Source organism: Amphiura filiformis, chromosome 20, assembly GCF_039555335.1.
Source record: "Amphiura filiformis chromosome 20, Afil_fr2py, whole genome shotgun sequence".
In the NCBI taxonomy this organism is placed as follows: Eukaryota; Metazoa; Echinodermata; class Ophiuroidea; order Amphilepidida; family Amphiuridae; genus Amphiura; species Amphiura filiformis.
Genome location: NC_092647.1, coordinates 23,364,702 through 23,390,592, shown reverse-complemented (window position 1 = coordinate 23,390,592; position 25,891 = coordinate 23,364,702). Strand labels below are relative to the sequence as shown.

The 25,891-nt window shown below is 36.5% G+C and overlaps 1 protein-coding gene and 1 long non-coding RNA gene across 2 annotated transcripts in view; one reads left to right on the top strand and one right to left on the bottom strand.

The window, feature by feature from the left end:
- The first annotated feature begins 345 nt into the window (after positions 1-345).
- LOC140142599 (uncharacterized) lies at positions 346-3,609 on the top strand. The gene is made up of 2 exons (XR_011857544.1): positions 346-2,215; positions 2,247-3,609. It is a non-coding gene; the product is annotated as an uncharacterized lncRNA (long non-coding RNA).
- Positions 3,610-14,398: 10,789 nt separating this feature from the next.
- The window catches only part of LOC140142530 (uncharacterized), a 35,443-nt gene continuing 23,950 nt past the window's right edge, over positions 14,399-25,891 (bottom strand). The window contains exons 4-7 of the mRNA XM_072164522.1: positions 24,700-24,804; positions 21,347-21,442; positions 19,698-19,766; positions 14,399-18,634 (exon numbers count right to left, since the gene is read on the bottom strand). Of these exons, the coding sequence (XP_072020623.1) occupies positions 19,711-19,766; positions 21,347-21,442; positions 24,700-24,804 (257 nt within the window). The 3' untranslated portion in view covers positions 14,399-18,634; positions 19,698-19,710. The remainder of the gene's footprint in view (positions 18,635-19,697; positions 19,767-21,346; positions 21,443-24,699; positions 24,805-25,891) is intronic.

Genomic DNA, 25,891 nt, shown 5'->3' with positions numbered 1-25,891 from the left:
CCCACTCATTGCACATCAGCATTATAACCATACTCACATAAACCTTCTATTATTTTCCCGAACTTTCTGTGACTTCATTGAATTCCGTCAGCAAAGTTGTGGAAACTTCCGTGGCGCTATGTAAAAAAAATATGATGTCTGTGGTTGGATGCGGGTTTGAGTGGAAGGCGAAAGAGGATGGACATTGCCATTTTCCATTTATCATTATAAATTAATTTTGTAGAATGGCATGTATAAATATGAATATCTTTTCACCATACATATTATATATTATGTGCGCAATACTTCCATAAATCATAGTTCATTAATATGTTTGCTTCTGTTTTTGTTCTTTTTCAGTAAAACATCAACCTCATCCCCAGCACCGTATAGCAACGCAACACAAAAGTTATCGATAGGCAATATCCTCAAGAAGGCGTATTACAACCGCTCAAAAAAACTCTACAATGTACAGAATTAAAAACAGTGGCGGCGCTAGACTCTTTCCTCGCCTTTTCGAGGGCATTGCCGTATTTGCTGTCGTAGACTAGATAAAAGAGCACTTCAATGATATGTTTTGTTTAAATGCCATCAGCAATAACTTACATCCTAGGAATTGACAAGAAATGGAACCCACTGCATAACATTAACACACAACTGTTGTGAGACCAATGATTCCAATACTATTTTGCGATCAGAACTTACGGAGAATTAAAATACTTTGATTCGTCCCAGCTACCTTAGGGGCATTTTAACGAACAGGAAAATATAAGATAATATGAGGAAAATAGCTGCATCGATAAGGATGACATATGTTTCATTCGCCAGCTTGATCGAGATTGACATGAAAAACCTCAAGAAAGCGATTTATTTTTTCGGTAGAAATCGATTGTTTTTTGGCACTGAACTATATATAAAATCTTCATAAGCAAAATATTTGTCGTCAATGTAATGTAAGTAGGTAGCAAAACGCACTGGTCTACCTGAAGAAAGAAAACGAGGTTCCAGAAAACGGTAAAATGCTTTTCACCATATATTGAATGGATTGGAAGATTTTATCAGGATTTTGAAACTTGCAATATGCGGTACCAGTCTCAATGAAATGGACCAATTTATAATAGCTTTCTCATACCGACGAATCCTGATAACTATATATAAACCGCCACTGCTTATTATGACTGTAGAGGGCGACCAAAGGTCGCTACTCGCGCTTGGCGAATCTCGTACACTTCACGGGTTAATATAAGAACGGTTTATAATAATATGATATTCGTCGTTATGCGAAAATGTTTATTGGTCAATGAGGTAGTCTGATACTTGCAATATCTCGAATGGAAGTCGCAGTCTATTGGGCAAAATTGACATAAAACCAGTGTGGTTTCTTTCTCGTTATCTTATTATTTCGGCTGAAAATGGACTGTAACCTGTCCTGACAGTTATTACTAAAATTCTTTCAGCAAATTCAAAGTCATTCCTGTTAAGACTTTAGGCTGATAAACATTTTTATTCGGAAATGGTACGTATCTTTCAAATATACATGCAGCTGATGATCTTGGTACTGTAGTAAGGACTTTGTCAATATCTTTGCATAAAAATATCGATCAGTATAAGTAAACAAACGAGTTTCCATATACATGGCATCTCAAAATCATTCGTACCGGTACATGTATTATCTTTTCAAAAACATACTCCTCCAAAGTAAGAACGTCGTATCTGCAAACAAAATACGAAACAAATACTGCCTTCTTACTTTAGAGACAATGACGTAGCATGTGATTACGTGGTACAGTGACTGTTCCCACGCACGCATCTACCATATTTACATATTATTTTATTGCGCGATGCAGTCATTGGTCGTTAGTGGTAAGACTGTACGATTTTTTGAAGGGTAAAATGCAAGTTGTGATTAAAAATGCTTATATTTACACATTTTGACAGGAATTTAAAAAGTGATGGGTATGAATTCGGTTAATAACTTTGCAGCAATTATATGTCAGATATTGTGACAAATTTGAACAGTTTTCTTTGGACCTCGAAATAATGTTTCGGGCGGTTCCAAAGGCAAAATGTTTATATTTTTCACATTATCCTCCAAACAACCGAATCTGCTATGTTGCCCACTAATGCAGATATCACATTTAAATGCACAAATTAGAGGTTAGTAATTGCACGCCATTTTTACGTGGATATATTGATATTTTGAATCAGTCTACTGCAAAAAAGTAAACAAGGCACTGTCTGCTTGTCAAATGCTATAGATATCGAAGGTTGAGAACCAGAAAGCATTAATTCATAACGACCTGGTCCTATGAAATGAGAATAAAGTCGCCATGCCACTAAAGAAGATGCAGTCTATTTAACATGACAAAAATTCAATAAAAAACTAAAGAAATTCTGGAGGAAATATTGATTTTTACAGAACAAAGCGATGAACCATATAGTGACATGTTTGGTATGATTTTAAAGGGTTTAAAATAAAATTGCAAATCTGGAATATCTGAGAAAGTTATTTTGTCAATTTTATGATCATTTTGTGAGCGCAGTACATCGTGAGTAAAAGCTTTCTGGTTCTGAACCCTCGATATATTGAATTTTATGAGTGCAATGGTATAAGAATATTATCACGAGGTGAAATATGGACTGTTCCAATTATACGGCTTACTGAGTTGAACGGAACAGTTCATATTTCATCGAATAAAAATAAAAATAATTTTGTTTTATATAACTCATAATAAACTTGATTTTATAAATCACCAGGAAAATTAATTAATTAAAAACATCTAAACTATATTTGTTTTAGAAGCAACGCCCACACCTATAATGGGCGAGTCGAGGTGGTCACCGTGATCGCTATGCGCGAGCGTTTGCCGGCGTTGCCATAGTAGCTCCGTGTGAGTACAATGGAAATTAATCTATTTAAAAGTGTTAACTGCAACTGATGCTGATAATGTAACTACAATATACCATTTTGATTGTCATATGGATGAGTTTGAATTATTCTGGGACACTGTATAATTACGATATAATTTATGATTATATTATTTATGTGTGTAAACTTGAGGAATATAGTTGTTATTGTCATTTCAGTGTAACTTTGTTGTCTGAATAGTAATTATTTATTTCATCGCCCTTCAATGTTATTTTTGAATGCTTGTAATTGTGCGTCCGATTGATTTGAATACCAAAAAAACCCTGCAAAGTGTATATTTGCGTAAAAATTAATACGTGTCATGCATGTAAAAAATAACATATTTTTGTTGAGAAATTACACCAAAAATAAAATGTTGTGGCTTAACTTATTTTACCAACTTAGATTTTTTAAAGAAAAAACTATAATTTTTCGCTAGGACTATAGTAAATGTTCGTTAAATTTTAGTCTATCGTATTAATCAACTAAAAATAATGAAGTTCTGTTGATTGGTGATAATAACAATGCGAGATTATATCAATATTGATGGAAAGAGCTGATTGACTTGGTAATGATTGTAACGATGAATAAACTTCACAGTTTTGTATTTTGCTGCTCTATTCAAATACAAGGCATTAATACTATTAAATTGCTTATGTTCTGTTAGTATTTGCATTTTTACAGTAGATAATGTAGTACACACCAATAAATTTTCATACATATTATGTGTCATCAGCGTATGCTTCTCTTTGAGACAAAATAGTGTCTATGTCGTTTATTTTTATTTAAAAAAACCACAACAACAAATACAAGAAAATATTTAAAGTATATCAGCAAAATATATTTCAAACATTTTCTATTACTGCAATCCTATTATAAAAGTGAACGAAATTTCACGGTATTTTAACAGGGGCGTAGCAAGCGGGGGAACGGGGTGGATGAAGTCCATGGGCCCCGAGGGTTCAGGGGCCCCGAGCACAAAAGCGAAAATCAAATAAGGGCTGATAATGGGGAGCAGGGCCGGATTTACCATTGGGCCAGATGGTCCAGGCCCCCCCCCCCCCAAATTGCCCTATGCATCTTTTAACCCCAATAACAGCATGTTTTTTTTTTTTTTATGGCAACATTGTAACATTTTCTGCGCTTCGCGCGCATTCAAATAGCGAAATTCATGTTGATCTGGGGCTAAAATAGTCTGAAATTGATTTTTTTTCGCGTGCAAATAATGTCCTAGTAACATCGGAACAAAATATGGCCCCCCTATATATTATACGTAGACCAAAACTTGGCCACTGACTTGAATGCACATGCCTTCCTCGGCACGTGAGTTCGGGGCCTCCAAATTTTGGCCCCATAAGTTAAATCTCGCCCTGGCTTAAAGGGCCCGTACTGCTCCTTGTCCATGTGCCCCTGATGTTCTTGCTTGTATTCTAACAATAATGTTTGCAAGAAGAGCTTATTGCGTTATTAGAATTATAAAATCATGTTACCCCTATGAATTATCTGTGAATTAATGATTAGGGGATCACACGGCAAAGTTCCAGAGGGCAGTATATCAATTTGATATTCAGCGTGATAAATGACCTGCAGAGGGCGGTACACAGAATTACTTAACGGAGTAGTGACATGCCGTCTGATTCCTACATGTAGTATCATATTTCTTGATAAATCATGCGTACATGATTTTTTGAAAAAAGAGACAAATCGCTCGCTACTCTTTTCTGCCAAGCTCAAAACAACACCAATCAATTATGCAAAGCAAAAACACACATTGGCAAATGTCACTGTACCTGTGTTCATGGCTATTAGTCCTCAAAATTTAGGTTTGTGTACTTTGATCATTGGGTTTCTAACCATGAAGGTATAATGCATGAGTCATGACTAAAAAAAACGTAAACAAAATCACTTGCTTTACGTTTTCGATATGTGACACAGACATTATGATATAGGCCCTATATTGGACAAAATATTGGGAAACAAAAAGCCAAACCAAATGCTTATGGCCTGAATACGATTATAGGTGTGTTTCTGTGGAAACGTTCAAATATGGACCCTCCCTCGGTTCCGTGGATACTGACTGGTAATTAGACTATACCGTTATTAGTCAACCAAAAACACGGACCCTTCGAATCTGTAGAGAGCTTACCTTCCACTTCACATAGATTTAATGTAAATTCTTTACTACTTGTCCTGGATCAGGCGATTTTTTTTTATATACAACGTCTGTGCTATCAAGAAGTGGATACGTGTAGTTAGAGTCTGCAACCTGATTTTAGTAGATTTTCTTTCCTTGTTCCTCCTCTCTCCGTGCACACCCGTCCATGAGGCTTTAAGGTGCTCACGTCATTAATATTAGTAGCTAATACAGATTCAGAACTTGGACTTGAACTTGGCTTTAACCCTAGTGCGTTTAGTTGTAGCCATCATTTAAAGTGTTTCAATTGCTGAATACTGTTGATGGTCGCAGCTCCTATCAACAGTTGTCCAGTGGCCGTTGAGAATGTGCAATGCACTGAATTCCTCATCGGCCTTTGCTCTTGTCACTAATGTCTCCAACCATAGCTCCAAGTATATAGCTCATGTCTCAGGACTCCCTGATTTTGATCACTGGCTGCTGGTTGAACTCATCTCAGGCACCCTTTTGCCATTTTGAGCCTGAATCTCTACTCCGCCTAAGATAGTGATCTATCTTAACTATTTGCCCATAGCTGGGGCAAGCGTTGGTGAGCACCAGAGCGTATACACACGCCGGTGGGTCATGCATACTGCACCTGTAGGACCGCTAGCTGCTCCGAGATCCCTTCATATCTGCCTGGATAACAGAGCTCATTTCCAACCGCGCAAACTAATAATAAGACTGTTTTCAATTGGCTATAGGACGTGACTTGTATAACTGACACTAAACATCATAGCCCCACCCCACAAACGAAAAATAATTATTATACGCTAGCTTAGCAGCCACTGAGGCGCCAATCGTCTAATATCGCCTTTCATGTCAGCGCGTACTCACGTACGTTGTATGAATTTATGTAACCGCATAGCTGTCCATCAACCACTGTATGCGCTGAAGCCTAGCGCTGATTCGCTATCGTAGTCCGACGTCACTTCCTGCCGAGGTCACAACTACTTCCGTAGTCAGGCGGCGGATGACATGATCGAGCCGGCAACTCGTGAAACCGCTCGGCCGTATGGCATTTTCCATATACTCGGTTAGTTTTGTGGGGTTCATTATCGAACCCCAACGGTTTTAGCTTGTATTTATATTATTTATCAACATAGGCCTATTTGTTTGTGATATTTCAAGCGTTTTAAAATTTCAAAATAATCCCATTCAATTACACGGTTGACGATGAAAATTTACTGAATTTAGGGAATGCACGTCATACACCACCTGTCCGTAGTGATGGATCAAGCGGTTACATGACGACGCTATCTACGCTGTACACGTCGATGTTCCCCTGTTTGAAAATCCAGTTTTAGCCATTTCATATGGGTTTCACTGCCTAGTAAGCTTTTGCAAGATGTTTTCCTTCTGAAATCACGAGGTTTCAGTTCTTAAATATGACTAAGATTTCTTACCATCAACGACCCGTTAGCCATGCAAAATGGATCACGAGTGTCTGGCAATGTCTCAGGTACCATTCCATATCACGCAATACCTAATGTAAGACAATGGCTTCTTATGCCTGACCAATGAATCATCGAGCATCCTTTTCGCAGTTATTTTAGCGATTGACTTTTGCATTACGGTGTGAAGAAACCAGCTTTACTTTGTTCCATCTATCTGTTGTATACGATATTTCTGATCATGGGGTACGAGTTGAGCGCAGATCTATACGCCCGTGTCATTTTATTACGTAATCGCGGCTACAAACTTCCGCTTTAGGAATTACATAAGGTGCAGTTTCTAAAATTTTGAAGAGACGTCGATAGACCGGAAATACTACACCCAGACCAAGGTCAGGTCGGCCCCGAAACACAACCGCCAGGGTAGACCGATCTCTCCTGAGACTTTGCCGCAATAGCCGCACGAAGTCTGCATCTCGGCTACGAACAGAATGGCTGAGGTCCATAAAGCGCCTGTTACCAGGAAACTTGTGAACAATAGACTGGTTAGTGCAGGTTTTCGCGCAAGACGACCAATAACAAAGCCGATACTTCTGCAAAAACATTGGCATGCGCGCTTGCTTTGGTCACATAGACATAGGAATTTGACAGTAGGCCACTGGCGTAATGTGATCTTCAGTGACGAGGCCCGGTTCCTCCTCTACAGACAAGATGACCGATTCAAGGTCCGAAGACAGGTTGGACAAGCCCTGCTTGAGGATTTTATCCTGCCTAGAGTCCAGGGAGATAAAATTAAATAAATAAATTTCGGTATTTATATAGCGTCTTATCACAGATCTCAGAGTGTTCAAAGCGCTGTATTTTCGCTGCTATGGTGAATCATCACAATCAGATCACATCGACTAGGCATTGTGCAGCCGGACACCAGCGCAAACCTATCCGCACTTAGATTGTAACATCCACCAATTACCTGTGCAGCTCCCCGAATTCCATTGGGTGAAGGAGTTTTTGATAACCAAAGAACTAGACCTATTCACTGTTTTTTGAAAGCAGGAGGAAACCGGAGATCCCGGAGAAAACCTGCGAGAGTGAGCATGGAATCGGGATAAACCAAGTGCACATGAGTCCTTGGACCGCGCTGGGGCTTAAACCCGTGACCTCAGTAAGGGAACGACCGCTGCGCCAATCACAGTATGGGGAGCATTTCACAGTAGGTCGAAATCACACCTCTACGTGCTAGAAGGATACATGAATCAGCACCAATACCTGCATGTTCTTGATACAGTTATGCTTCCGTTTGCAAGAAAAGACTTCGGGAACAATTTCGTGATCCAAGATGACAACGCCACGGCGCACAGAGCCCTACGCATGAGGGAATTCCTTGAAAATGAGAATGTAGAACACCTGGACTGGTCGGCTTTGAGCCCGGATGTGAACCTTATAGAGAACTTATAGGCAGAAGTATCCCGCAGAATAAGTAACATGGATAACCAACCAATCACCCTGCAGGAATTTAGACACGCCCTCATTGCTTGCTTGCGAGATATTCCACAAGGAGCCTCGACAAACCTGGTCGAGGGAATGGCACGTCGCGTACATGACCTTGAGTTGGCAAGGGTTGGACACACCAAATATTGAGTTTTGTCAAGCAAGAGACTTATCTGAACATGTCACAGTGAGAGTTTAAGTTTTTGTTTAAACAATAAAATTTGCTAGTGTCTTTAATCTCATTTTGTGATACAAAGAGACCGCCTAAAAGTGTTCCGATTGTGCGATCCTTCCGTTGTAATGCGCTTCCTCAGGTAATTCTTTGTTTAATTGACAAACTGTGTGATGCAAACATCAAAGGACATTTGTATCTTTCAATTAAGCTCAACTTACCCAGAGAAGGTATCGAGACTGTTTAACAGTCTAAGCTGGACTTGTAGCCTTATGAGGATAGGTAAGGTAGGTAAGACACTTGAATGGCATAGTCATTTGCCCCCTCCCATTTTCACACGGATGATCAATAGAACCCTAACCACAGTATGTTTTTATTATCACTGCATATTTTTTACAAACAACAGTCCAGGTTCGATGCCTGAATGTGATTTCCATGCGCGTATTTTTGGGGGTGGGGGCTTTGGGGGCGCGAGCCCCCCGGGATAAAAGCAGGGGCGGCCAATACGAAGGGGCGGCGGTAGAAGAAGGGGCGGCAAACGAAGGGGCGGCGGAAGAATTTGGGGTGGCCAAAATAATTAGTAAAGAAAAAAGGGCGGAAAAGTATAAAAAATGTTGACAAAATTGTACTATACATGAAAATGTGTTGCTTTTAGGGCGCTAGCGCTTATAATCCTAGATACAAATTCAAAGTATGATAACTTGTAAACCAAAGGAACGGTGTTGATTTTATTTTGGAATTGTGATGTATAGCAGAATAGGTTTCACAATATCTGAAAAGGTACATGTAGATAATAATGAATAAACGCCTAACGTGTTTAAAAAGTGTTACAGCTATGGATTTACAGTGCACGTCCTTCTAAATAAACCTGTCTTGCGCCATCTACGGTGAAAAAGTTCATGGAAAGTGATAATACATACAAAAAAGCTGCAAAATTGATGGCGTAAATGGCTTGCACCATAATCATGATAATATGCTGCATGATGCAGTCATGTCTACAGTAGAATTCATCTCGACCTTTGCAGGACTTAAACCCCATTAAAAGATATTAAACCAAGATAACACTCATTGAAGCAGCTCAACTGATTAAATCAGATCTTCTCTGGTTGTCTGTTATCCATGTGCGACATCGCAATAAAGCTGGTATTATAGCTTCAGTTGGGTAACCGATTATAAAGGAAACGAAAGCAAACAATGGTATGTGTACCTTTGTTCACGAAATGAGACAAAGACCTGCTTTTTGTTACCAGCATTCTTCAAAATGAGCAACATAATGATTGTTGACTTAACACGGTTTGGAAATAATTTCTTCATATTTTTGGTGTTATCTGTCGTTTACATATCCTTCCTAAAACACAAAAGTGAGACCCTCTCCAAACATCTAAAATGGCTAAAAATTTAGAACATTTTACAAAACTATATTTTCTAGAACCTATTTAGAATAGTTTAAATGTAGCTTGTACCGTTTTTTGTGGCATCCTTCAGAACGGAGCGGTCCGTTACCAATATAGCTCAATATTTTCGGTCAAATCTCCATTCAATTAACACGGGGAGTTGGCTAGCTATGAGCTAGCTATGCTTTGCCCTCACTCATATTTTACAAAAGTGCGACCATTTCTGAACATCTAACCTAGCTGTAATTTTAGGTCATGTTAGAGAAACATATTTGCTAGAAGTTTGGAGAATAAATTAAATATTGGCTGGTTATTTTTCACACAGTGATGTTAACTAGGCAAGTGTCCATTCTTCCAACATACATCATTTGTAGAGGTCACGCGTCAATGGTGAGAGCACTGTGTATTGTGTATAGGAAAACGGACAGTAACTGCAGTATGGATGAAACACTGAACTGGCGTATAATTATAAGGTTGGCCGGAGGGGAGTGTTACCTCACATCTGTATCATCTCAAGTTGAGATGACGCCACGTTGGATTTCGTAGTGGCATATGCGAATGGCGCGCGCTAACCTAATCCTGCAGGTCGTGTACACACGCGTAAAAGGGCAATTTGTCCGTACGCTGGCGACGCAACCGAGTAAACGCACGGATTCGAATCATATAATAGTTAATGGTTTATTGCTGTACTTTGTTAGCTCTATTTAAGCATATTTGTAGAATAAAACCAGGTCGTGAAAATGTAACTTTTGTGCTTGGTCTTAAAAGAACATGAAAAGTTGTGTATGTTTACCCCCCTCATTTAGTTATCATGGCACGTTAGTCGTTTAGCCAAATATTTATTATTATCTACATGTACCTTTTCAAAAAAAAAAGGTTTTGAAATCTATTCTCCTACACATCACACATCCAAAATAAAATCAACACTTTATTATACTTTGAATTTGTATCTAAACGCATCCTAAACACTTTAATAGATCCATCCAAAACACTTTAAATGCTACTGTTTAGCTAAGCAAAATATTTAGATATCAAACATCAAAATGTATATAATCTAAACACAAGCTAAAGAGTGGTTTTAGCTTGTATTTAAATTACATTTAGCTTTATGTTTGATATTTAAAACATTATATAATCTATACACAAGCTAAACATGGTGTTTAGGATGGGTATAAGTGTTTAGTATGCGTTTTAGATACAAATTCAAAGTGTGATAATTAATTTGTAAACCAAAGGGACGGTGTTGATTTTATTTTGGATTTGTGATGTTTAATAGAATGCGTTTCAAAATATGAAACCCTTTAATGAAAAGGTACATGCATGTTAAGAAAGATAATAATAAAAATTTGTGTTTCAAAAGTCTTACAGCTATGGATTTGCAGTGCATGTCCTTCCTTCAAAATAAACTTGTCTTGCGCCATCTACGGTGGAACAAAGTGAAAATACACACAAAAAAAACCACACATGTGCTGCAAAATTGATGGCGTAAATGGCTTGCACCATAATCATCATGATAATGTTCTGATTAAGGAGCGCGCTAACTGCACTCCTGTACACGCGCGTAAAGGGCGTTTGATACCTATTTTCTGCCATTTTGGCGTTCGTCTCAACTTGAGACGAGACACACTAGCACATTTTGGGTTTAATAAAGATAAGGTCGCTTTGCAGAAATGATATGTATATTATAGGGGAAGGACTACAATTACTGTACTGAAAATTCAGCAGCTCAAAGCAAGTAGTTATTGATTTATTGATCAAATATTGGTTTTCCCTCATTTTTGACTGTAACCACACAACTGTTGTCTGTGCTGAAATAATATTTACAGTGCAGTAGTTGTAGTCCTTGCCCCTATAATATACTTGTAAACTATATATATATACTATAATCTTACTTGTCCCCAATGCGCTATAATTTTAAAGAAAATTTCAAAACTAGACACACATTTGGACAGGGGTGTAGTACCCCCTTAAAGAAACTTACTAGTTTTCTTGCTGACAGTGTCGTCAGTGAGCCACTGACTTTTTTGAAGCTTGACGTTGTTGTGATGATCCAATAGCTTATGACTGGCGGGAAGTTATGTCCCTTCCGATAACGATGTTAGTCTTGCTAGCAGTCTCCAACAATGGATCATAAACATGTGTAGATCCGGATTTGACAAAACGCTCGCTTTTGAAGATTGAAGACATCGTGACTTAAATGCCCGGCTTAGATGATGTTTATCTTGACAACGACATACTTCACCTTCCGTAGCACCATTTACCGTGCTTAAAAACAAAAATTTGTTGCAGCGATGGGTTTGCCAGTTAGTCCCCTCATAGCTAACATCTTCATAGAATGGTTTGTACTCTGGAATATCTGCCTATGCATATTATGTTTCCATTTGTAAATTCATGTTTACATGTGTTAGTGTGCGATGCGTAATTCTTCTTTCCTCTGTAAAGAAAGCTTTAACACGCGGGTACGAAGAGCTATATACTATCATAATACATCTCGAACGCAAAGTATTTTCATTCATATCACAAGCAATCTGAAAAAAAAAGCCCACAAAATATTGTTCACGAAGCAGGTTGTCTTGTTTCCTGTCTAAAGTTTTAATGCATTATCATTTGCATCTAGTTATGTACCACTAGAACCGATGTTTAATTATCACCGAATTCGATTTTTTGACGATCAAAAAGCTTCAAAACCATGTCAACAAAAACGAAGTCAACCGTTCCTTAACACTAATGTTGTTGCCCCTGACCTATTTAACGTATAATTATGGATATCAAAGCTTGAGTTATAGCCCGCTAAAGTGGGTTTTGAGTCACTCTAATTGCAGCATAATTGTTTTCACTGCTCTGCATTTTAGAGATGTCCCCTGAACAGTATATAAAAAGTATACTAAATATAATTGGTGAAAAGGTAGTTTTTGTCGTGGAAAGGTTAGACAGTGGTTTCAAAAGGATGCAGAAAAAGTATAGTTTGCCATATCTGCGATGCGATGCTGAGCTCCGCAGAGGTCAGAACTAAAAATGGTCTCAAATTGTTCGTCTTGCAAACATAATTCATTTAAAGAATATTTGCACTGTTAAGGATGTTTAATTACAAAAATAGGTCATGGTCAATAGATTTCAATGGTCATCGACCTCTTTTACCTCGGTAACGAAACATACAAGATATGGCAAACTATTCTTAACTTGGACTATTGTTCAAGCATGAATTAAGATATTGAGACGAACAAATTGAGACTAAAATTTGACCTTTGACCTTTTTGCTTATAATTTGAGAACAGTACATCACAAAAATGAAAAACTATACTTTTTCTGAATCCTCATGACTAGTGGAATACTTTGAACTTTAAATTTGACCCCTGTATGACCTTTTATCCGCCAAAAACTACCTTACCACTAAGTATAATTATTATTTTATTTTAATATTGGTTATAATGTTCAGGGGATATCTCTAAAATGCATAAAAGTGAAAAAAATGTTGCTATTGTATCCCCTACTTTAGAAATTAAGTTAGTATTTTTTACAGTTAATGGTACATTTGTAGGGATATACACTTGATTTATGTAAAATGCTAGCCATGCAATTGTTTAAGGGATCGAATAGCAACGTTTGCACAGTATTTTTGTTGGCTATTAGAGCATATCAGACACATTAAACTGCATTCCGAGTACGAGGAATGTCCCTCCGATATCAAATAATATTGATTTTTTGAAATTCGCGATATAATACAAATTTGATGGCAAATTATTAAAAATTTATATTTTTCCAAATTTTGCATTTTCCAAATACCTAATGAAAATTTTAAAGACTTTTCCCTTTAAAGCAATTTTTACACAATTTCATTTTATTTACACTTTGCTGGAATCACTGAATGGGCGTTTAATTACCATTAAATGGCCATATGTGTCAAAATTATTAGTCTTTTGGTAAAGTGCTCGTAATTGTTAGAAGACAATTTCTTTGTTCTTTATACAAATTACACCGTGTATTTTCTGAACAAGTATGTGTATGTGTTAATGCACTAACACATAGATGTCGCGAAAGTATGCGTTTGTATTTTCGGGACAATAATGTGTTGCGTTTGTGCAATATAAATAGCCAAGAAATTACTTTTACCAATTACAAGCCCTTTTCCAAAAGCACCTGTTGGTTGTTTTATTGGGTTTATATTGTCAAAAATCCACTGTATGTATACAGGTTTATTCAAAGTAAGTAGCATCAAGACAGTGCAACAAACGGTTCAACCTCAGTAGAAAGATTCATTTGGTAGGATTATTGAGATCATAAACTAATACTTTTGCGGGCCAAATCCAAGGAAATACTACTCACGAAACTGAGCTTTCGCCATCTTGGCTGATGGTTTGATCACATATGAACTGGTCCACTGCTTTTGCCGCGAGATTTGGTTGCTAACGACGTATCCTCGTTACTCGGAAGTGATGTTGATTTTAGCAGTGGGACATATACATGACCTAGAAAATGTGCACCCTCGTCACGGTCATCGACTGGGAGGGGCCAAATTACTCGACAGAGACTCAAATGCTTTCACAAGGAGGGTCAGGGAGGCTATCCAAATCAGAAAGAAAGAACTTTCTCAACCGTGACGAGGGTGCACACTTTCTAGATCATGTGTATGACCCACTGCTAAAATCAACATCACTTCTGGGTAACGAGGATGCGTTGTTAGCAACCAAGTCTCGTGGGAAAAGCAGTGGACCAGTTCATCTGTGATCAAGCCATCAGCCAAGATGGCGAAAGCTCAGATTCGTGAGTAGTATTTCCTTGGATTTGGATAGCAAAAGTATTAGTTTATAAAACGGTTCAACCATTTCTTCACAATTAAATTATCAATGGCAAAATTTAGAGTGGATTAAATAAGACACACACATACTCGACTTATTAAAAGCATGAGACATCAAATTTATTTACTATAATTATGATGATTCAAATGTCTTTTTCGGTAATATAATTATGTGAGGTGCACTACTCAAAGTTATCCCTTGTTCTTGCCAACCAAATCACAATTAGAGTATAATTAATTAAATTTAATTCTTTTTGAAATTCTCAAGCTCACATTTGATATATTACAATTGCCAACTTTTACATCTACAACACTAACAAATCTACAACTATTGGTTCAAATACCGTTAGGAACGTTCTTTTACACAAAATAGGAGTTCAAAAATATCACAGCTTTTGGGTAACTGTCATATACAGGTACATTTTGTTTCAAAACTTTTGTAGTACACACTGAAATTATAGTATCATTCAAAGCCATGTAAATAGCTACATTATTAATGAACAACTTTTACCTCCACTAAGCTACATTATAATTAAAGGTGCTACGATTTGGATAATAATATTAATTACTAATAGTTAAGATTTACATCGATCAAGAATGGCTCACTCACTTTCCAAAAGTGACCTTATAGGGCATACGGCTTTCTCACGCGTTCAACAAGGTTTTTTAATAGTATAGATGACAAATTAAATATGAAATAAGGAACAACGACTATGAAAGTCAAGAAGGGGGAAGGTTAAAGGAAAGGAAGGGAAAGAAAAGATGAAACGACAGAATTGCTTCACTTTTTATAAAAGAACAGGTAATAAGCAATATAGATAGACAGAGGTAGAAAACGGAAACAAGAGCAAGGGATGTAATTAGACAAGGTTGTTCACAAAAACAAAGCATTTAGAAAAAAACATAGCCAAGAAAAAAAAAACTAGGTGAAAGACCATTAGGCCATTCCAATTGAAATCCATACACCCCTATGGAAAACATTACCTTGATCTTCCATGCAGTTAGTGTGCATTTCAGATGAGGTTGCCTGAATGGGTGGCTCTATTTTCAATCTACACTCCCTAACCACTCGTTCTCGCGCTACCTTGGGGGCCAGTCAGGGTGATGTAAAAATTAAGGTCATGTCTTCCGTAGGGGGTGTATGGATTTCATCTGGAATAGCTCATTTACAGGGTGGACTTCTTGTTATTTATCGCCACACTTAATTAGTCACTCCTAAGCTTAACTTTTCTTATATTCACCTACCATGCCTATCTACCAAGCTATTGGTTGCCTGTAATTATGTACATAGGCGGTTCAATATATATTATAATGAAGGAAAGAGCATAAAAATATACTTTATCGGGAAAGAAAGCATTAATTTGGCTAATTCAGTTGAAATCCATACACCCTATGGAAGACATGACATTAATATGTCACAGAGGGAGTGTGAATTTCAAATGAGGTTACCTGAAATCTACACCCACTGTGTGGGATATAAAGGTCATGACTTCCATAGAGGGTGTATGGAGTTCAACTGGAAGAGCACATTTAATAGAGGCACCTCACTATATTTACAGTAATTTTACACATTGTATAATGCTAACCTCTCGTTCTCGCGCTACCTTGTTGTAGTTACGCTTTTTTATAATGAAGATATATACTAATTCATTACAATTAATATTGTACAATTGATACAAAATACTAGCAATGTGTTGTGGTGATTTCAACCTTTCGGAAATCCCGAAATTCGTGGCAATTGAACTATACGTATGTCACGCCAATGCGCATAGCGTTACTGCGCACATCGCTACTGCGCAGTTTACCATGCGCAGTTGAATGTATCCTAGTCTCGGTCCCAGCCGCTTTGCGGTCCTCCGTCACTGGCGACAACCTTGGAATGACGAATTGTGAATGGTTAATGATTTTACATGTAAAGTGGTTTTCAATTGGCTATGAAACCACGTGACTGCTGACACAAAGCATTATACCGCCCAGGTTTGTAGCAAACCACAATAGATACAAGTAACAATAGTGACAATAGGACTCGGTAACCACTGAGGCGCCGATCGTCTGATATCACCTTATATGTCAGAGAAGTCGCAGCGCGTACTCATGTTCATTGTGTGCATTCATATCGCCTGAAGCCCAGTGCTTGATTGACACCCAATTTATCACGGTCTCAGACTGGGGTAATGTTCGGCCAATCAGAACAGACGTACGATGAGGTTGTCGCCAGACGGGTTTGTTTAGTGACGGAGGAGCACAAACCGGCTGGGACCGAGACTATCGTTGACCCTAAAGATATATCGTATGTGGGGTTCAATACCAAAAACTTCCAGGATTCCCTAAAATGGTTTATTGATTATGTCAAGAGCAAACTGCTTCAGACATTTTAGTACTGTCAGCAGAACAAGAAAGCATAAAACCAAGCTCTCTATCATTATTAAGAAAATACAGACTTTGAAACAAAATAGAGGCCAATTTAAAAAAAAATAAGTTTTTTCTGACCGCAACCTCATTTGGACCAATAGGTTACGTCATGACATACTGTCATTTGTGCAAAGCAAAATGTTCTTAGTATTCAAACTTCCAAACCATTCAGCACGGACTATTCTTGAATTTTAATGCGGTATTGATGTAACGTTGTTTAAAATAAACTACAGTACTACACAAAACCATGATACTCAGGACAAATCAAAATGAAAGATATCAAGTGATCTTAATGTTCATCTGCTTTAACATCTATTATTCTATTCCCCTGAGTAAAGTCAGTATATAAAGCGAAACGAAACCCATTTTATACTAATTTTCAAAAGACTTTTAATTAATTTATTCTTAGATTCGTGAACTGAAAAGGCATTATGTTTAATTGAATCACTTGCTTTAAGGTGGTACTACACCCCCTAATAAGTTTTGTGACTTATTTTGCATTTTTCTCAAAAAATAACTACACACTGGTAACAAAACTTATGTATATTATAGGGGCAATAAGTCCAATTACTTCACTGATATTTCAGTGATTCAAGACAAGTGGTTAAATATAATATATGTTAAGAAATGAGGTACATTCTAGCGGTACATCTTTTCTTATCATAAATAACGTATTGTCTTGAGTCACTGGAATTCCAGTGTAGAACTGGATTCCGTGCCCCTATAATATACATAACTTTTGTTACCAGTGTGTTATTAATTTTTGTGGAAAATGCAAAAATGGTCACAAATTTATCAAGGGATATGTAATACCACTTTAAAAAGCACAAGATTCGAAATTTATTTGATGAAAGGAATCCTGTTTGTTTGATTACTGACCATCATTACTATCTGTGGCAGAAATTTGTATAATGTGTTAATTACAGGCGTCAATTAAATTAAAGTTTCGTTTCTATTTATCTTGTTTATGCTTCTTTCAACTTTATGAAAAAATGTTTTTATAAACGTTATTCGTGGAATCCACATTTGACTACAATCTAAGACATAATCTAAGATAATCTTTAATTTTGAAGTATTAATTAAGCATACATAATATTAATTTAACAAATCGTAATAATAATAATGATAAATTACCTGATTATACTCACTGGTTACAGGGTATCTCGGAAAGAACTGTACCGTAGAAAATTAGTTTTATCATTTTAAATCAGGAACCAAATAAGATTAAATCATTCATGCATTGAATGGATTAAAAATTGCAAATTGTTATAATTCAAGGGCGAAGGGGTCTATTTTCGTTGCGAAATTAAATGTGGTAATGGCTTTATTTATTACGCAACAAAATAACTGAACATACACCATTCCCTTCTGTTTTGTTGCGATATCAAAATACTAAAAAATCAAAATAAATTTCACAACGATGACAGTTCTTTCTGAGATACCCTGTATGCAACTTGTAACTTTAATATACGATCCAATATTAAACACTTCAGCTTCTTATATTCCAGATTTTTATACATTAACGAATTTTATGATGAACTCAGATGAACTTGTTTGCTTAGTTTCAGCTATTTATTTATAATTTATTTACTGGAATAAAAGTAAAATACCGAAATAAGTAAGTATATATATGATAAGAAATGAAAAGTGATGCTTGCAGTTTGATTAGAGTTTAGTTTGTTGTTTGAAACTGATTGAAAGCCAGCTAAAATAGGTGAAAAGTGAATTGAATCTTGGCGTCAGGTCGGACTTTTAGATCACTTTGCGCGGGAGTGAAAAAGTGACTTTTATAATACAAGAACTTCCGTTGGTATCCAGTTCGAAGTTTTGCGTCAAGTATGCAATTAAAAGCATGAAATATGGTAGAAGTAAAATCCGGTTTCTGCTAACTGCTGCTACTTATATTACATAGCTTCAATCTGTTTTTAAAAAAGTAAGAAGGATAAAATGTATAAGTATAGAAACGGATACTATTAGCTCGATAATTTTATTCTACTTCTATACTACTACTATAAAGTTCCATCAACTTTTCCCTCAGCTACAAGATCTGACAAAACCAATAATATGTTGTACTCTTTCGAAAGGTATAAAAACTCTTGATCATCATCATGATCATGATCATCATGATCATGATCATGATCATGATCATCATGATCATGATCATGATCATGATCATCATCATCATTATCATCATAATCATCATCATCATCATCATCATCATCATCATCATCATCATCATCATCATCATCACAATCACAATCATCATCATCATCATCATCATCATCATCATCATCATCATCATCATCATCATTACCGTCATTATCTATATCCTCCTCTTCATCGGCATCATCTATATCCTCCTCCTCCCGGACTCCTTATCATCAACATCAATATCATCATCATCATCATCATCATCATCATATCATCATCATCATCATCATCATCATCATCATCATCATCATCATCATCATCATCATCATCACCATCATCATCACCATCGTCATCTATATATCCTCCTCCTCAACAACAACATGATCATCATCATCATCATCCTCTTCCTCATCATCATAATCGTTGTCGTCATCATCTTCTTCTTCTTGTTCTTCATCATCATCGTCGTCAATTTTGAAATATTACTATTCACTCAGGCGATGACAAAACCCCTGTTCTACGGGCCCGACTGACCCAGAATTCGCGGTTGTTTTTTTTGTTTTTTTGGTTTTTTAAATCAGCCGTTTTGGGGCCAAAGTTTACAAATTTACAAATTTTGGCTGAACATTTTTAGAAATATGTTTGCAAAGAGACATTTTTCCACATTGGTAAGATTTTAGTGAATTTTAGGGTAATTTTAGCCTCCAGAAAACAACAACAACAACAAAACGCCCGACCAACCGACCCTATTTAAAAGATTTGTAGAACAGGGATTTTACGTTACCTTAACACACATTTACAGCTCTGGTCCATATTAAATTTATAGCTTACCTTAAAATATTTGTTAAGGACTTTCAGGCGCATCAAAAACTTGCAATGTTTCACACATGTTAATTACATCTGTAATAGATAGGATAATGGATTCCATCAATTAATTAACCACTTCTGAGTGTGAATTAATTGCTCCTACACTATCATCTTAACACCTGGCAAGTAATGCATATGCGGTGTAAGTGACCCTACATACTTTTTATTCGACGTAAAATATTCGATGTAACATATCTACGTTATTTAATATATTCACATTTTATTACCCGTAATATATAACTTCTAACGAATGTTTGATGACGTAAAATCGATAATATGTTGCAACCAGATATTCTACGCAACATATTATCGATTTTACGTCATCAAACATTCGTTATAACTTAAACATTACTGGAAATAGAATGGGACTAGATTAAGTAACGTAGATATGTTACATAAAATATTCTACGTTGAATGCTCGGAGTCTGTAGCGACCCTAAGATCGATATGTCGAGGGTTTGCTATGTCTAGCTGGTATTTTCTTATACCAGATTATGACGTAAGGTTCGCTGTATCGATTATGAAATAGGGTTTAGTTAGGATTATGGTTGGAATTCTGGTTAGGTTTAGGGTTAGGATAAACATATATAATTAGTGTTAAGTTTAGTGTTAGGGTTCGATTCTACATAGTGAACATTATACATTTTATTCGACATATTGGCCCATCGACATAGCGGACCATTGACATAGCAGGCTTCAACGATGGAAATCATACGAGTTCCTCTCTGAAAATTTAGTACTTGCAGCTGAATCTTTACAGGTATAATAATTATGACGTTAAGTTAAAGTTGCGGATTGGAACGCAAAGTTGCGGATTGGAACGCACTGTGCCAATGACGTCATCGACTATATTGTCCCATCGGCTCGCATGGGCGGAATTCAATAGTCATGATTTGTACATGGCAGTCACACCCATATGGCAGTCACACCCACATGGCAGTCACACCCATATGTAAATTTAAGGGTTTTCATGCATTCACTGAATGACTATGAAAACCCGAAGTGTTGAGAGAGTATGGTAATTAATTACACTTGGTACCGCCAAAGTACAGAAATGATTATAAATAATACATGTCCACAGACCAAATAAAGGCTAATTTTATGGAAATAAAAGTATCCATCTGTCCTGTCTGACTATAAGTTTTAGTAATGTTCTATGCAGGCTTGCATAAAAAAGGCATTAATTAAATCAAGTATCCCAAAGAATTCACCAATATTTGTTTGCTTATCGATATCAACATGAGGTCAGATTAATGTTTACAGGAAATTAATACGGTATCAATCAGCAATTGAACAATATGTAAATGAGCAACCTATTTCTATAACACTCCATTCGTGGAAAATAATGGGGCGATAAAACAATAGCGCGACGTCGTAGGTGTGTATTAAGTCGGTTAATGGCCGCGGATAAGAACATTCGTGATAAGAATGGCCTTGGCCCTTCGAGTCGCGGCCATTCTTATCCACGAATGTTCTAATCCTTGGCCACTTTCCTATACAGAATAACATGAGTGACTGTACTGTATAGACAATAATTTCCAGACCATTTACTACTACCACTAAATTATTAAATTTATTACGTGTATTGTGTTTAGATTAAATCTAAATCTTACCGTTTAAATTCCTCAAAACTAAGTCTGGTTGTGCACTTGCTAAAAGACTTCGCAATTGTGGACAGTTATTAAGTATCTGATAATCTGTTACAAAATCTGAAATGATAATGACATCATATGAGATAAATTACATAAAATTAACATTTTATTAATACTGTACAGCTGCAATCTCATCGAAAACAATAATGTTCCATCATTATATCCGGGGACGAGGGTAGGTGTCTCAACGTTGGTTTGGGTGGGGGATGTGTGGCTGAGACTCCAAAAACCTAAACACTTGAAACCAAATTTGACGAAAAGCAGACCCGAAATTATACCAATTTTTTGGAAAATCTTCGCAAACTTTGCTAAAAATGATGAAAAATTAGCACTTTTCCGAGAAACTTTTGAAGAAGCACCCTTTCTTAAACCAAATTCTCATGCAATTGAGGGTCATTAATAAACCGAAATGTCTAAAAATGCACCACGAGTCTAAATTAATTTCTGAAAATACACCCCGAATTAGCTGCACATCCCCATACCCTCATTTCAACCAAGAATCCCCCGGAATTATACCAACCTTCCGCCACCCTTGTCTTTTTCTTCCGCAGAGAAAGTAAAATTTATTTTGTTTTACATCCATACATATAGAAACTACTCCATAACGTTTACAAAAAGCAATATTAATTGGTTCAAACAATAAACTGAAGTATACAAGCACTGTAAACATGTTAAAAACCAAATTTGTGTGACCTGCTACCACGAAATGAGCGTTAAGTAGCAAGTTGGTAGTTTCGAGACATCCTGGCTGCTGCGTTGGTGTTTTCTTGTTTCACACGCAACTATTGAAGGTTTATAGGATGTCTGTAAGTCCTTTGTGAACGGGTGCTAAATGGGTCATTATCGACATGACATACTACTGCCTTGTACAGATGCGCAGCGAACAAAGGGCATCAACTCAGCAGCCATGATGTCTCGAATCTACCAAATTGCGACTTTACGTTCATTTTGTGGTAGCATGTCACATATATTGATTCTTGGTCACTTGATTTTTAAAAAAGAACTGCTTTCACACATTGTCCTGTCAAAGCGTTATCATTATTATTACTACACAACCACATTCTTACGGCCACTTGGCCCATAGCAGAGTTACTGCAGAGCTACTCCAAGGTCGAGTTACTCCACAGTTACCCTATCGTGAGGTTGGAGGTATCGGGAGCTTGGAGTTACCCTGGGGTAACTCTGCTATGGGCCACCCACTAACTGGCCATAAGAATATTGGTGTGTAGTAGGGACACTTCAACGAGCTAAATTTGTCCAATAAATTAAAAAACATGACTAAAAACCCCACAAAAATTGAAAACAAACGGAGAATAATAATTTTGATACAGCTTGTATAAACATATTTATACAAAACACATGCATGTAGTTTACTTGTGTGTTTAAACATGCAGCTATAATGTCAGAAATCAACGTAACGTAAACCGACAGTAAGGTAATTAATTGAGTTAATGATTGTCTATCCAAATCCTCAAACCTCCACTTGCGCCTTTATTCCAAATTACGCTTCCAGTACAAAAATAATCAACCAAAAAGTACAGTACCACCACTTAATGGTCTTTCTATTGAGACAAATCAGTACTCAAATTGATACACCCTTTTAAAACAATTTTAAAATAAATTTGTCGTTACGTCTATTGGTTTTGTTACCTTTAGTGATTTCAAGCAGTTTACATTGAGCACAAATGAAGTGATATATCCAATAGATGATTTGATTATGATGCTTGAAATCAAACACAATAAAAACCATTATTATACTTGCTGAGTGTTTGATGTTTCAATTGTAACGATAAAATTATAGTCACTAAAAGGTTCAACGTTATAGTCAATTGAATAATGTTAAGATAAATGAGCATTGGTGGCTATCATTGACAATTTGGAGGCCAATTTTTAGCAAGCAAATGATTATTGCATGATCGTAACAGAGAAAAAAAACCATCATAGTCACGCAGAATCAATTTTGCATGGATATTATTAGAAAGAACTGCGTAATGTCATTTTCTATCATAAATACCAGTATGTCGATGTCACGGATGTTTGCATTAATTAAAAATTAATTATTACCACGATGTCGTAATATGATAAAGTAAATAAAATGATATAACTACGTGGTTTCCAGGTTATAAATACCTTCGGAACACCCTTCACGGTTCTTCAATTTAGTATTGTTCCCTTACTCGTCTTTCAGTTCAATATTGTTCCCCTATATCTAGTAGATTTTATTCTTAACCTTTACCATAATCCAAGGTATTAAGTATTGTAATCCTTGCAACATATTTTAGTATCACAAACTTTTCCAATTATCAAGTAGGATCTGTTAGGGATTTAATTTGGAAATAGTTCTTTGAAACCACGGATATCGTCATTGAATCTTTGAGAATTTCCGTATGTTACAAAATATCAAATTGTAGAGAACCAAGCAAAGAATTTAATTTGTTCTTCCCACTGAAAGAAACTGATACAAGCACCTCAGATTTTGGTAAAATCCAAAAGCTGTGGGAGACATGACTTTTCATTTATTTCATGTGTTTTCGTAAATAATAGAGAGTTTACGATTTCCAAACGTACGTATCATGTATACGCCGTGTACAGGATGTCCCTGAAAGAACTGTATCGTCGGAACCTTAATTGTGTAGGTATTTTAACGCCACAACTAAACATAAATAAATAACTTGAGGTTGAGGAATAAATCAGCTATCACATACTTTTTGAATTTTCACTTTTGACTACACCGTTCTTGAAATATAAGAAATTTACGAAACTCCCTCATTTTCGAACCGTTCAACAGATTCAAATATCAATTGATGATCTGTATTCGGAGTGATAATCACTGCGCATAATTAGTGCTTGATAGATATTTGATTCCGTGGAACGGATTGAAAATCAGGTAGTTTCGTAAAATTTTGTTATTTCAAAAACGGAGTGGTCAATTGTCAACATTCAAAAAGTATGTACATGTAATAGCTGATATATTCCTCAATCACACAGGTTATTTAGTTATGTTTGGTTTATGCGTTATAATACCAAAAACAAATTTGGTATTTTGAATAGATGCACGGGCGTATGATACGTACGTTTTGAAATCGCAAGCTCTATAATTAAATGATAAAAACGCATGTTTGTAGATATAATTCTAGAGGAAAAAAGGTGGGCTCCTCTTTGGCCTAGTCCTAAGGTTCGGTAGTTTGTAAGTCAGGGTTGGGTTACAGTTAGGGTTGGGTTATTTAAAGGGATAGGATTATGTTTAGTGTTTGGTTATGCTTAGTGTTAGGGGTAGGATACATAATAGCGAATTGTCGGACTTGTATACCAACCTGGTGAACTTCTCTTTCCAGCAATACCCGCAGTACCATGCATCCTAGCTAGCATTTCCACATTTCTCGACCTACCACGTTTTATGGCTAAATCGTCGTCTTCGTCTTAAAGAAATAAGTTCCAATATAATAATTATTAACATATCCTTAAAGCATATGTAAAACTAAGCAATATGTTAACATTTTAAACAATACAGATTTACCAAACGATGTCCATTAATTTGAAATTTGAAAATTTTTAAAAGTTTAAAGTTAATACTACATAAAATATGTCTGTGAAAACAGATGTAGTGTAGAAAAATATATATTGCTGCATTGAACTATATCATGCTGATCACTCGCACCTGTAAGATTAGTATCTTTGAAAAGAGCGGCATTGTATTCAATCTATGATTGCAGACATACACAGGTGATGAGTGCAGTCTGCTTGTAGTCATGGTAGTGCAGCGCGATATATTCAAAAATTGTTTTCACCTATTGCTATGGTAGGTAATCCGATTATTACATTACTTCGGCGGCGAATAATTGTTCTACAGCGCCCTTTTATCTCCATAACAATAGTAATTGTATGGATTATCGTCACAACGTTGCAACACACCGTATAAGGTATTTGCATTGGTATTCGCCGTAAAAGTGATGATGTAACAGGATTAAGTACAGTGGCGTAGCGTGGGTCAACCAATTGGGGGGGCACCGGGTCTGATTGGGGGGGCACCGGGTCTGATTGGGGGGCACAAGCCGTTTTTCGGCCATTTTCCTATGGGATTTTTAAAAATTTCAGATTGATTAGGTCGTGCCCTATGACGCTACGGCACTGATTAAGTACCATAGCAATTGGTTCAAACAATTTTTAATATATTGCCCTGCACTACAAGCAGGTTGCACACATCGCCTGTGTATCCTTATAAATACTTGTATGAGTTGTATTCAAAGAAGCGATGACTACGTGTTCAAGTAAATTGGTTCAAAATAGAAGTAGCTGTCGAAGATGAAGTTTATTTTAAGTTCATCCGTACCATCGATACCTCTAACAACGTTATTCAATGTTAGTGATATCGACAACCTGTCGAATTGTGGACTTGTCAAGTGAAACCAGCCTTGCCACTTGCCAATTTTTAATAATGGTTTATAAAACTTTTAGCAAAATTACTAATAGTACCTTTAAGGTTTTTTTAATCAAAATGTTTTATGC